General features: G+C 48.1%; 1 protein-coding gene across 2 annotated transcripts in view; it reads left to right on the forward strand.

Annotated features, from left to right (window-relative positions):
- The window catches only part of LOC143473450 (transmembrane protein 65-like), a 35,584-nt gene that overhangs the window by 5,127 nt on the left and 16,276 nt on the right, over window positions 1-14,181 (forward strand). For both annotated transcript variants that reach the window (XM_076970458.1, XM_076970457.1), the window contains exons 3-6: window positions 6,103-6,147; window positions 7,282-7,349; window positions 7,966-8,020; window positions 12,677-12,719. In XM_076970458.1, the coding sequence (XP_076826573.1) occupies window positions 6,103-6,147; window positions 7,282-7,349; window positions 7,966-8,020; window positions 12,677-12,719 (211 nt within the window). The remainder of the gene's footprint in view (window positions 1-6,102; window positions 6,148-7,281; window positions 7,350-7,965; window positions 8,021-12,676; window positions 12,720-14,181) is intronic.

The following is a 14,181-nucleotide window of genomic DNA, read 5'->3' on the forward strand; positions in this document are numbered from 1 at the left end:
TTACCCCGGCGTGCTGGAACGATTCTGGTGGGAGGTGTGGTGGCGGATGGCGGAGCAGGTGGAGGGATGAATGACGCCTGGAGCAGCCTGAGGGTGGGGAGACGGCGCTCTGCACCGCGCTTAATCTCATCTGGGTCAGCCAGTGTCTGACGGAGCGGGCCGTCTTAACCTGCTCGGTTGGTGCAGAGGGAAAGGAAAGGTGTTTTTAAAGGGATTAGGGAGCTACTTTCATGCGAGGAAGAAAGAGATGGAGAAAGTCGTGGAGGTTTGGAATGATTTATCAGAGGGGGTGAGATTGGTGGTGGGAACAGCGGAGGGAACAGTGGCGAACACACACACACACACACACACACACACACACACACACACACACACACACACACACACACACACAGACACACACACACACATATTTTGCCCTTTTCCCAAAATCCCTGTGTACTTACTTTGCTCCTCCACCATGTTGATTGGGTATTACAGCCTCGAAAGTGCAAGTATGTGTGTGTGTGTGTGAGAGAGAGAGAGGGAGAGAGAGAGAGAGAGGGAGAGAGAGAGAGAGGGAGAGAGAGAGAGAGAGAGACACCTCACTGTCTTACTGCAGTGTGCTACTGGATTACTGGATAGCAGCCACATTGCACAGATGCCATTTAAGCATGTGTGATGTGTGTATCTTGTGAGTTGTGTGTGTGTGTGTGTGTGTTGTGTGTATGTTGTGAGTTGTGTGTTTGATGTGTGTGTGTGTGTTGTGTGTATGTTGTGAGTTGTGTGTTTGATGTGTGTGTGTGTGTGTGTGTTGTGTGTATGTTGTGAGTTGTGTGTTTGATGTGTGTGTGTGTATGGTGTGTGGTGTGTGTGTGTGTTTGATGTGTGTGTGTGTGTGTGTGTGTGTGTGTGTGTGTGTGTGTGTGTGTATGGTGTGTGTTTTATCGTGTGTGGTGTGTGTTTTATCGTGTGTGTGTGTGTGTGTGTGTTTTGCATTTGGTGTGCTCGTAACAGCGGCACCCCTGGGAAGATGGCGGTCCGAGTCCTGGTCTCTGTCCTCACCTTGATTGGTTGTTGGGGAATTCAGGGGAAGCATCTGTCCCGCATCCCCGCACTGTCCCTGGTGTTGTATTTGATTTCATACTTCGTTTGCTTCCGACATCCGGTCCCCATTACCCCTTCTTCACAGAGCACGCAGGCACAAGGGGGCGGAGCTCCAAACACGTGGGCCTATGAGACAGCCCCGTGATGAAGGAACCGTCTCAGGGTCCAGCCAGCCTGGGCTTCTTTACACTCCGGCGCCATACAGGAAATGGAACCCAGTAACATAATGGAGTGCTCTGACAGGAGAATAGGAAGCGTGTCATGGGCCTCACCAGGGTTGTGATGGCTCAGTGATACTGAATCGCCGTGGGGTACAAACGCCTCGTTATTTTCTCTTCAGTGGCTGCCAAATATCAGAGATTTTCCAACGCCTGACTTTAGCAGAATATGCAGAGTGAGACAAAGAAAATTGCTCGTCTAGAATCCGAGATGTATTGTCTAGATGCACTGGTGCGGTACTGTGAGTATGTGTGGTTCAGAGACGGAGCTTCATGCCCAAGAGTGGAGGTCTTCAGGAATGACCTTCTTCAGATTGCTTCTCAACAGTTGGACAGAGAGTAGAACGTTGAGCAAATAGGAGAGGATGGGACAAACCGGGCTGATCTGATTTCTTGTATCTTGTGTATATATATAAAAGATAAAACATAGTTCCGATAATACAATAGATTTTGCAGTTGGACAGCAAAATGTGAGTGAGAGTGACTCATGGGAAGAGAGAGAGAGAGAGAGAGAAAGAAAGAGAGAGGGAGAAGATGTCTGAATGCTCCAGAGTAAAGGTTCTTGTTCTGGCTCCATATTGTGGTTGTTGGTAGGTCACCTGCTCCACGCTGCAGGTTAACTCGGCCTTCCAGTGTCCAGCACTGGTCCCTACACGTCTGCTGAGAGCTGCGTCACGGTGACCGTGTCCGAGTTTGATGCATGATGCCTTCCCTGCGGCTGGGCCGTAGCCGCTGACCCAGTGTTTCTCTTCTCTCGCTTAGCCTCCCTGGGCCTCACCACATCAGTGAAACAGTCCTCAAAGACAGGCTCATACAAAGCTTTAAGTGATTTATTACAGTTCTTAGAGATTCTGTTACTGCAGCAGTACAGACCCACACTGCTGAGACCCACTACTGATTGGATTTGCGCACTTCAGCAAGACTTTTTGAATTATGTAATTTAGTTTTAATAAAGAATAAAGCATTTAAAATGGTCTTTTGTAAGATTGTGAGCTCAAATAAATGCATTTGGATGGATACTGGGAATGCATGTTGTGTTCAGATCCAACACAATGACTTGGGCAACAGAGGAAAGACCAGCTAAGGGAAAATACCTACCAGCCGAGTACCTGCCCCTCCAGCCGAGTACCTGCCCCTCCAGCCGAGTACCTGCCCCTCCAGCCGAGTACCTGCCCCTCCATCTGAGTACTTGCCCCTCCATCTGAGTACCTGCCCCTCCAGCCGAGTACCTGCCCCTCCATCTGAGTACCTGCCCCTCCATCTGAGTACCTGCCCCTCCAGCCGAGTACCTGCCCCTCCAGCCGAGTACCTGCCCCTCCAGCCGAGTACCTGCCCCTCCAGCCGAGTACCTGCCCCTCCATCTGAGTACCTGCCCCTCCATCTGAGTACCTGCCCCTCCAGCCGAGTACTTGCCCCTCCAGCCGAGTACTTGCCCCTCCATCTGAGTACCTGCCCCTCCAGCCGAGTACCTGCCCCTCCATCTGAGTACCTGCCCCTCCAGCCGAGTACCTGCCCCTCCAGCCGAGTACCTGCCCCTCCAGCCGAGTACCTGCCCCTCCAGCTGAGTACCTGCCCCTTTACTCCAGAGGGTTAGATGAACCCTTTGGTTCTGTAAGAGCCACGTCTGCCTCCATCTACCAGTGCTCTGCTCCGCACTGCTAAGTGCCGGAATGACATTGATCTCAGAAACCTCCACCCTTAGCTGCATGTACAGCGGCGGGGCCACTCGGAAGGGTAGGGGTTCGGGGCGGGGGGGGGGGGGGGGGGGGGGGGGGGGGTAATTCCACCCAATACCACAGTTTCAGGACAGAGATGACGCGGGCTGCTGGTTTTGGTAATGACGCTCCCGCACGAGACATCCACGCAGGACTCTCGTAGGATTACAGCTTCACTCGGGTGAGCGGAGAGTTGAGAGACTACTGCGATAATGATCCCAGATTTACATCCGAGGCGGCATTCTGTGGGACAGCGAGTCATTGAATTCCCTCAGAATCAAGTCATGTCTTCGGCCCCTCTACGACCTCTTCATGAAATTTTCTACTTTATTAGGAAAGGAATCAAAAGCAGAGATCATCCAAAGAAAACCTTCACTTGTTCTTGAAGGGAAAAGTGCACCACTTCCAGTTTCTTCAACATCTGCTCTTTTTATTGGCAAAGTTTTAGAAAATTTGTATATCACATACCATACCATATATTTGCATACCAGATACCCATTGGTTAAAGCTGAATTGCTCCTTACTTCACCCTAGCAACTAGATCCCTAGTTACCCTTTCCTGTTCCATTAGAGATTCCATTCCATTATTGCTTATGTTTTTCTTAGACTGCAAGCTTCCCGTTTATGGACTGAGACTCGTTACGGGTTCTTACGCACATGTTTTGCTGGAAATCAGTCACATTGAGTCATAATCTCATCACAACTCAGAATTGTTTGGCCCTATAGTGGATAAAGAGATTATTGTTTCCCTAAACGCACTGATTTAACTTCCTGTCCTATTTGTACAAGTTTGCACTCTTATTTTGTCCTTTGCCTTGCTGTTCTGTACAAGTGTGTGCTTTTATTTTGCCCTTTGCCTTACTTCTTTCAGCATGACCTCACAGCATGTCGCTGACGCCCTCTGTACAACGCTTCTGTTGTGTGAACACGAGACGGTGAGATATACACCATCTAAGACCAACAGGATCAGTGCGTCACACTCCCACCTGTCAGAGTTTTAGAGAATCGTCAGTGTTTCGTTGGGGCATCGTGTGAAGCTGCATGGTTCTGGTGGTTGGGTGGTTCTGGTGTTATTAAATGCTGGCTGTGGTCTGTTAACCTCAGATTCCTCCTCCCACACACTGTTTTAGCACTTCTCTGCCCAACATGGCTTTAGTACCCCCCCCCCCCTCTCAAATTGTTAATCGATGCCTGAATTCCCAGGTTGGTACAAGACTGCTTTACCTCTGTGGGACTGGGTCCAGCTTTGGGGCTGGTTCTGTTCCACAAGAAGGATCTTCAGGCAACCCCACCAAAAGTCATATGACCTGTCAAAGGGCCTGGCCTACTCATGCTGACTCATGAGCACGTAAGCCCCGCCTCCGCCCCCAGAAATGTGACTCTATGAGTCCAATCAGACGGGTCATTTTGTCTTCTTGCAGCCACAGATTGGCTAGAGCATTTTGATTTAAAAATAAAAGACATGCACTCCGTATTCGTGGGGAGCTCCAGCTCTCCAGCGTCTCGAAGGCCGAGTTTGGATTTCTTCGCTGCATGCTGGCTCGGTGCCATCGTCTTCCACTAAGTAATCTTTGCTCCTTGTAAAATAAGCGGCTTCCATTGTTTGCACAGCAAAATAGACATTTAAACAGCTCTAAACGGCAGTTTGCGTGTCTTAAACATCCAGCAGTAGACATTTATATGGCGATTGGCCCTGGCGCGAGGCCTCTGGATCAGCAAATGTCGATCCAAGGCGGCTGTAGGCTGTCGAAGCCGGTTTTAACGATGGTCAGCAGAACAGCCGTGATCAATAATCACGGGAACCGCCCTCGGTCTGAAGCGAGGGTGACCGGTCATGGCGTCAGACCGGGCGGCTACACACGAGGAAGCCGTGGCGCTCTGTGAGGACTCGCAGTAACGAGCAGGCGAGCGGTACCCTCAGTGGGCGAGGACGACCTCGCTCGGTGGTGTTCGGCAGCGAGCACCACTGACTAAAAGTTTCGTTTGGTGAACGTTTCTCTTCTGTCTCGGTCCTGGAGCGACGGGCCACAGAGCCGGTCCTCCAGTGTTTCTCTCTGACAGGCTGTGGTCTGATATTCACAGCTCGGGAAGCTGACACTCCTTGATGTTTTTGCATTGTGTGCAAAGAACCTGACAGTAATATGTCGGTGTGTATGTACTTTTATATAATGGTTACCTGACATAGTCATGGTTATATCTGGGTTGAAATAAAAAGCTCTTACTGAATCAATCCTTAGACATGTAGTGTAATGTCTATTGTTAAGTAAAGTGTAAAGTAACTTGAAGGCAACTCCCAAAGCAAGCGAGATTTTTTTTCCAGAATAATCTTCAGTTTGATCAAATGAACACCTAGACTGAAATCACCCCCGTAACCATGGGGACAGACATGGGTTTGAACACGGCCCTTTCTCCTGAGGTTCTCCTGGTGTATGTAGCGTGTGGGCTATGCAGCCACACACTCCCACACACATTCTTCACAAGCTGGAGCTTTCTGCTCTGTCCATATTCCCTGCTGTTCCTTCTACGTTGCTTTTCTTCTAACACAGCAGTTGGGCTCTCTTTACCCACGTTTATTGCTGTAGTTTACAGTATTTTGCTTTTACCACTGAGAAGGACTGTCATTGAAATCAACCCAGGCCAGCACAGTAGCTGTAGTTGAGGAGATGGTTGCTAAGACGGGAAAACAATCCTTGGGACCTCATGATTTAGTGACCTCTGTTGGAAAGACTGTTTGTCTTGGATATGTATTTATACTGAAAGGGGTATTGGGTGGTGGGCTGTCTGATGTCATTTGGTTAAACTTGGCGTTAGATGTAGTTGTACCTGTTTAGCAGATGTTGTGGTAAGCCTGTGTGGGCTTTGGTGTGGTGTGTTGTCTGTGTGTCGGTGTGTTTCTAATGTGTCTGATTTGACATCAGAGCTGTCTGATCCGTCTCCTCTGTGGTCCCCTTTCTGCCCACCAAGGACTCCGTGGCCTTGGTTGTTATTTATGTCTCAGGAGATGATACGGGTGCTTCTCTCACTCTCCCTCATCTTTCCCTCCTCACATTCTGTCTCTCTCTCTCTCTTTCTCTGTCCTACAGAGCAACTGGAAATGGCTCCTCCAACCACAGCACAGCTGAGATATGGTACGTGTGTGTGTGTGTGTGTTTGTGTGTGTTTGTGTGTGTTTGTGTGTGTGTGTGTGTGTGTGTGTGTGTGTGTGTGTGTGTGTGTGTGCGTGCACGTTTATCTGTAATCCAGCAGGAAAAGCAGTGTTTAGTAGTCACACTGTTAAATAAATGCTATTCTGAAAAACCACTTGCTTCCTGAATCCCAGCATTGCGAGAATGTTCTGATTATCATATGAGTGGAATTTGAGTGCACGTTTTGAGTTGTGCTCACTCAGAAAGCTGACAGAAGGATATTTGAGCGTGTAGGGGTCCTGCGTTGTGCCCACTGCAGCAGGACTCTCTGGGCAGCTAATTCAGCACCTTTAGTTTTTCTGTAAATGCTCTTTCCATTTGTGAACAGCAGAGTTTAACTTGTATGTCATGCTAAACGTTATGTGTTTTTCTCCAGTCTTAGCACTTCAACCCTGTTAAATAGCCACTAAATCCATGGTTCAAAAGCAATTGGGTTATTATTGGTCTTTTGCTTCCAAACGTTAAGAATGGCTTGTTTTCAGCTTGTTGTTAGCAGCGCTATATCTGTAGTGCTGTACTGTAGTGCTGCACTGTAACGCTGTACTGTAACACTGTACTGTAGTGCTGCACTGTAACCATGGACGTAATTTTGATTTCAAAAGTGGGGGGACATGGATTCGTCGCTATTTAAATATTTGGTTTTAACCGTAAAAACTGGGGGGGACCAAAACCGGCTTTTGAAATAGTGGGGGGACATGTCCCCCCTTCCCCCCCCCCCCAAATTACGTCCGTGACTGTAACACTGTATTATAATGCTGTACTGTAGCGCTGAACTGTAACACTGAACTGTAACACTGTATTATAATGCTGCACTGTAACACTGTACTGTAACACTGTACTGTAGTGCTGCACTGTAACACTGTATTATAATGCTGTACTGTAGTGCTGCACTGTAACACTGAACTGTAACACTGTATTATAATGCTGCACTGTAACACTGTACTGTAACACTGTACTGTAGTGCTGCACTGTAACACTATTATAATGCTGTACTGTAGTGCTGCACTGTAACACTGTACTGTAACACTGTACTGTAATGCTCTACTGTTACTGATGTCCTGTGCTTTTCTATTCCAGTGCTCCTCCACAACGCTATTCCCTTCATCGGCTTTGGTTTCCTCGACAACGCTATTATGATTGTTGCTGTAAGTAGCTTTGATCATGAAAGTGGAAAAAGTGACTGTGTGTGTGTGTGTGTGTCAGCAAGAACCAATTAACAAACCCCCTCCCTGTCAGAAGGTATCACCTCTGGGCTGCTTGGCGTTTGATAAAAACCCCTATCTGCTTGTTCAGAATGAACGGCTTCTCTCAGATAAGAAGTGCAGTCAGACTGGTCTAACCAGCAGCTCTCCTAATGAGCACTCCTCAGGCCGGACAACGCCCAGACCTCTGAGCGAGCTAATGTTGCTGTTAGCAGACCCGTGCGAGAGCATGCTAGCTCACGTCCTCACAGGCCCCACACTCTGCGCTCACACACTCTCTCACGCCCCGCTCACACTCTCACACTCCGTGCTCACACACTCACACTCCAGCTGTAATCCAGTCAAGTCATATTTTGCATCATAGCCAATTTAAACAACCTGAGAACCGAGAAGGACTATGAATGTCTGGTCTGTATCTGTAATCATGTCAAATAATTGTCTTTAAATACATTTGTTTAGTTGTATTTAGTTCTGAAGATGTATATCTGCCCACTGAAGGAATAAAGCCTCACGCAGGTGCTTAAGTGTGGGTGTTAATCCTGGACGTCTCTGTTGACAGGGCACACAGATCGAGCTGTCCATAGGAGTCATCCTGGGCATCTCCACCATGGCAGGTACTGTGTGGGCGTGCTGTATGTTTGTCGGGGCATGGGCACATATTTCAGCTGGAAATTCAGCCTGGGTTTGGGATCTTAGCTCGCCAAAGGTGACAGCTGGCCCAATTCAGGAGAGAGAGAAAGAGAGAGAGAGGGTGTGAGAGAGAAACACAGAACATGAGAGTTTAAATATCGAGTTGTCCGACGGCACCTCCCAGCCTCTTAAAGCAATAGGATCACACTTCCTGTAAGGTGACCTGTCTGTTTGGCTCCGTGCTGGTGTAGCCGAACTCCACACGAGTGGTGGGTGTAGTTCAACCGCCCGCACGACGAGCACAGGCAGCAGCAGGGCTGTGGGCCGAGGTGGAGGTGGAGAGTGGAGGTGTGTTGTGGGTTTAGGGGTGTAGCAGAGGGAGAGGTGTAATGGATGCAGGGGTGGAGCTGAAGGTGGGGTCCATGTGTTGGGGTCGAGGTCTCCATCGGCTGCCTGGGCGGCTTTATTTATTTCCCCTCCCCAGCAGTTCCACAGCGCTGGCTAGAGAGACGTGCTGGGATCTCAGTGTGCCAGTCACTCAGCCACCTGCCACGTGCTGCCATCCAGCTGTGTGGGACTGTTGCAAATAAACACAGTCACTCACACACACACACACACACACACACACACACACACACACCTGTCTCATCACATTTTCAGGCTGCTGTGCTCTGCCATGTCTGTGGATTGTTTCAATTTTGCCCTGCTTAATGGAATTGAGGAATATTTTGTGTGTGTGTGTGTGTGCGTGTGCGTGTGTGTGTGTGTGTTTGTGTGCGTGCGTGCGTGCGTGCGTGCGTGCGTGTGTGCACACATGTGTGTTTGTGTGTGTGTGTGCTGGAAGCAGGATAGGATTCACTTTTGCTAAGCCATTTCCATTATGCCAATCACCTTTTTAAATCTACCATGCTGTCATGCATTATTGAGCTCGGAGAACACCCCCCTCACCCCACACACACACACACACACACACACACACACACATACACTCAGACACACACACACACACACACACACTCCATTCTCTGCTCTCAGCAGAGTTGCCTGAGCAGATGGTCCACCTCATCATATGTAGGCGGAGGAGAGGGAGGAGCTAAGGGGAGGGACTAACAGGATATTACCCATTTAATTGGATGAGGCGTTACGTCCACTGAATAAATAACCAGTTCTACACCCTCCAGGATGTGTAGAAGTGTGTAATTGGTTATCAAATCACATTTAGCACATCATGTCCATGTAAGTACATTTCCGTGAGACACGCTGTGTGAGCTCGGCTACCTGCACAGGTAGTGGGCTAAGTCAGACCACGCCCACCCTCATCACAATTGATGTTGCGGTTATCTGACCGACTGGAGCCAGTAACCATTAAAGCGACATCAGTCCTGACCGGCTGCTGTTGTCTGGGGGCAGCAAGGGCACAGGCCCTGCAGGGGGCGAGGATGACGATGATGATGACGACATTGATCTGGCCTGTGGATGCAGAACGCTAGTCTCACGCAGGCCGAGAGGACGTGGGCTGATCCAGACCACACTGTACATCCTGAACATCAGGCGTGGTTCATGTCCGAGAAAAAGCGAAAACCTCCGCCGGCCGGCGTCCACCGTGTCCCCCCAACCCCCGGGATGTTTGAGAGCTTGTTCTTTGGGTGTGAGCTGCGGTTAAGGACAGTGTGGTTTATTATGTTATTTTGAACTGTTTTTTCAGTTCAGCTTGGACTGTGAGGTAAACAGAACCTCTGACATTGTGACATTGTTGCCATGACGAGATGATCAGCATGGACTGCTTAACCACATCTTAACGTCACCACAGACAACAGCAGAAAGTCCACTGTGTGTGTGTGTGTGTGTGTGTGTGTGTGTGTGTGTGTGTGTGTGTGTGTGTGTGTGTGTGTGTGTGTGTGTGTGTGTGTGTGCGCGCGCACGTGTCCATGGTCCATGTGTGTGTAGTTGGGGAGGTTGTGTATGTGGGTGGATTAATGCATGTGTGAGTTTATGTGGGTGAGGTGTATGTGTGAGTGTGTTTATGCTTGTGTGTGTGTGTGTGTGTGTGTGTGTGTGTGTGGTTTGGTGCGTGTGTGTTTTTATCTCTAAAACTGAGCACACAAAATATGTGTGAATCTGTTTTGGAGGATCTCTGCTGTGACCCACCTCAGGACTGAGTTATAATTGGTAACAACTCCTCCAAGAAGAACCGATTTTCTGCTTCCTTCTCTTAATAAAAACCCAGGATTCCTAGCACTGTTGTGCTTTTTGTTTCTTTAACAATAGCAGCCATTTTTCAAGCTGGTATTTAGCTGTCGGATTGGCTAGTCTCAGCGAATCAACCGTGAGTGTCTCGCATGCATGACACAACAGTCCTGTCCAGAAGATCCAACAGATCCCATGAATGACATCATCAGTCTCAGTCCAGAAGATCCAACAGATCCCATGAATGACATCATCAGTCTCAGTCCAGAAGAGCCAACAGATCCCATGAATGACATCATCAGTCTCAGTCCAGAAGAGCCAACAGATCCCATGAATGACATCATCAGTCTGAGTCCAGATGAGCACAATTCTAGGAGCAGCAATATCACAGTGTTTCTGCGTTAACATTTCTTCCTCCTCAAAGTTACACCCACCTCTAGAATATATGAGGTATAACACATCCTGGCATGAGGGGAAACATTTTAGATGTTTCAGTCAAGTCTGGTGTATCTATTATAAACCTCCATATTCTCATTCTTATTTACAGTACAACTCGTCTTTCTTACACACAGGTATTAAGGCTTAAACTCCATCTCTTACACACAGGTATTAAGGCTTAAACTCCATCTCTTACACACAGGTATTAAGGCTTAAACTCCATCTCTTACTCACAGGTATTAAGGCTTAAGCACATTTGTAGTGACAATGAACACTTCCTCCAGATAAATATGGAAATGTGTGAATTTTCCAAACTGGTTTTCCTAAGAACATCACAGATGCTCCTTTTGCACTATACAGAGTGGATGCGCTGACCTATAATTCCTTTGGTGCTGACTTGCCATCCTACAAATAAAATAATAGCTAACATTGTACTGAAACATTTCAAGGATCCTCCACTAATCTCATATAGACGAGACAAAAACATTAAAGACATGCTCATCAAGAGTGTGATTGCATCAGATCATCTGTAATGTAGGCTACAACCTGCAACTTTACACATGCACCGTGTGAACACATTAACACAGCCACTAAAATAATAACATGAACTATTGCAGGAGTTTGCATTTGATAGGCTTGCTGATCGGTTTGTTGAACTTTAGTCCAAGATTAAGGACTTGTAGTTTCCAGTGGTTAGTTTTAATACAAATGGGCATTTTATTAATAACATATCCATTCACATTCAGTTGTTGCTGTAGCAGCAATGAAATTAGGAAACTCAAAAAAAAAAGAACTGATATTCAGTCTTGGAACTTTGGAGTCCCATGGAATAAATGTTTTGTTTCAAATAGCTACTCTTTCTAAAATAAAGACCCTCCTTCTGTAACTTAAGAACCACTTGGCTTGCACAGCTGATGAAGGACCTTAGAAATAAGCATGTGTGTGTGTGTGCGTGTGAGAGAGAGAGAGAAAGAGAGAGAGATGAACTGTGTGGTTTTTAAGTACGGTATAGCTGAGACTTTTTCCTCATGCTGATTATGAATTTGCAAACATTGTTTTTCTAGTGCATTTGCTTTTCTGACTTTTTCTTTATTCTCTCTCTCCCCACTCTCCATCTCTCTCTCTCTCTCTCTCTCTCTCTCTCCCTCCCCCACTATTTCTCTCTTTCCCCCTCGTTCTCCGGCTCTCTCTCTCTGTCTCTCTATTTCCTTTCCTCTATTTACAATTCTCCTTCACTTTTTCTCTCTAAATATATTGCTGAGTGACTTCTGTGCAAACTGTAATGTCACAGTGGAGCACGACAAATCATACACGCTCTCCATCTTCACCAGAACCTGACTGACCCGGTTTTAACCCGTAACTCAACAGACAAAAAATGGTAAATTGCGGATATGATGCATTATATTGTCATATGAGACGGTCTGTACAAACCCACATTCCCACAGCATACAGATTCATCCAGGTGACCTCTGGCCTGACTGCAGTCACCTTTATAGTGAGGACCGTAGTCTGATTTTAGTGGAAATGCAGCATCTATGAACCATGACGATCGCACATCATTAGTGTTGCCCAAGGAGCCAGTGGCCCTTTTCTCTTTGAGTTGATTCCCTCTCCTGTTAATTCACTGTGTCATCACTGCACATTTTACCCCTGAGGTTCTGTGTTACCAAGACGCTTCGGATCAATCACTGCTGATTGATTGGCTGAACCTGTCTGCAGTCCCAGAATTCCCTGCGCTGGGGCTATCTTTCACCCTGCCCTGCTCACTGGAGGACATACCAAGTCAAAGCTCTAATGAAGACATGCCCAGTGGTATCTTGGGGGATTTTATTTGGGTGTGTGACAAGGACACGTTTGGCCAGGGGTCCCCTAAAAATGTGTAGTCCTAGTTACCGGTTCTACTCTGACCTGTATTGTCTGTGTTCTTTGACCCTGATGTGTGATGTGGTTGTCATTCATTTCACCCTTTTTTTCCTTCTCTCTCTCTCTCTCTCTCTTTCTCTCTCTCTCTGTAGCTGCTGCTCTGGGTAACCTGGTATCTGACTTGGCTGGACTCGGGTGAGTAAGACTTTCCCTTAAACCCAAAGCTGAATAGATTCCAGCTCCTTCCCTGCATGTTTTGGCTGGACTTCAAGTAACCTTGGTGCAGACTCTAGATGAGCCACCCACCCCACAGACTATAACATTCAGTAACGCTTTAGAAACACAGTGATCACTTTATGACCTGGTTTTCAGTCAGGTCACTGCATTCAGAAGAAAACATGTCTTGCTCCTCATACTTGGGTCACATTTCCAGTGGCCTGTTTCATGAATGTCCCAGTAAAGGTTCACACAGCATACTCAGGGTCCGGGACTGGCATTTGATAGCAGTGGCTGACAGATGTTCCAGAAGGTTCCTCAGTGTGCCAGAGTGCAGGTGGTTCTCCTGACGAGGAGACCAGAAACGGTGTTCCCGGCACAGGCTAGCGGACTGAGGGAGTCCTGCTTGTGATGTGTTTGCCAGGGGGGTGCTCACGTCTGGAGCTTTGCTCAGATGTTTGGAGTTGTGCTTGGATTTGAGGGATGAGTGAGATGAGAGAGAGCGAGAGGCAGAGAGGGAGAGAGGGAGGGATGATGAGGTTGGGAGGATGAGGAAGGGTGTGTGTGAAAGGACAAGCAAGAAAACAACCACCAGCCATCCCTCACACCCCATCACACCCTAGAATAACCCCATCTCACCCCATCACACCCTAGAATAACCCCATCTCACCCCATCACACCCTAGAACAACCCCATCTCACCCCATCACACCCTAGAACAACCCCATCTCACCCCATCACCCTCCCTCACACCCTATAACAACCCCATCACACCCTAGAACAACCCCATCTCACCCCATCACCATCCCTCACACCCTATAACAACCCCATCACACCCTATAACAACCCCATCTCACCCCATCACCATCCCTCACACCCTATAACAACCCCATCACACCCTATAACAACCTCATCACCATCCCTCACACCCTAGAACAACCCCATCACACCCTATAACAACCTCATCACACCCTATAACAACCCCATCACACCCTATAACAACCCCATCACCATCCCTCACACCCTAGAACAACCCCATCACACCCTATAACAACCTCATCACACCCTAAAATAACCCCATCACACCCTAAAATAACCCCATCACACCCCATCATCCTCCCTCACAACCCCATCTCACCCCATCACCCTTCCTCACCATCACTCAACCCCAGTCACACCACATCTCACCCTATAACCACCCCATCACCCTCCTTCACCCCAGTCACACCACATCTCACCCTATAACCACCCCATCACCCTCCTTCACCCCAGTCACACCACATCTCACCCTATAACCACCCCATCACCCTCCTTCACCCCAGTCACACCACATCTCACCCTATAACCACCCCATCACCCTCCTTCACCCCAGTCACACCACATCTCACCCTATAACCACCCCATCACCCTCCTTCACCCCAGTCACACCACATCTCACCCTA

The sequence above is a fragment of the Brachyhypopomus gauderio genome, chromosome 13 (genome assembly GCF_052324685.1).
Source record: "Brachyhypopomus gauderio isolate BG-103 chromosome 13, BGAUD_0.2, whole genome shotgun sequence".
In the NCBI taxonomy this organism is placed as follows: Eukaryota; Metazoa; Chordata; class Actinopteri; order Gymnotiformes; family Hypopomidae; genus Brachyhypopomus; species Brachyhypopomus gauderio.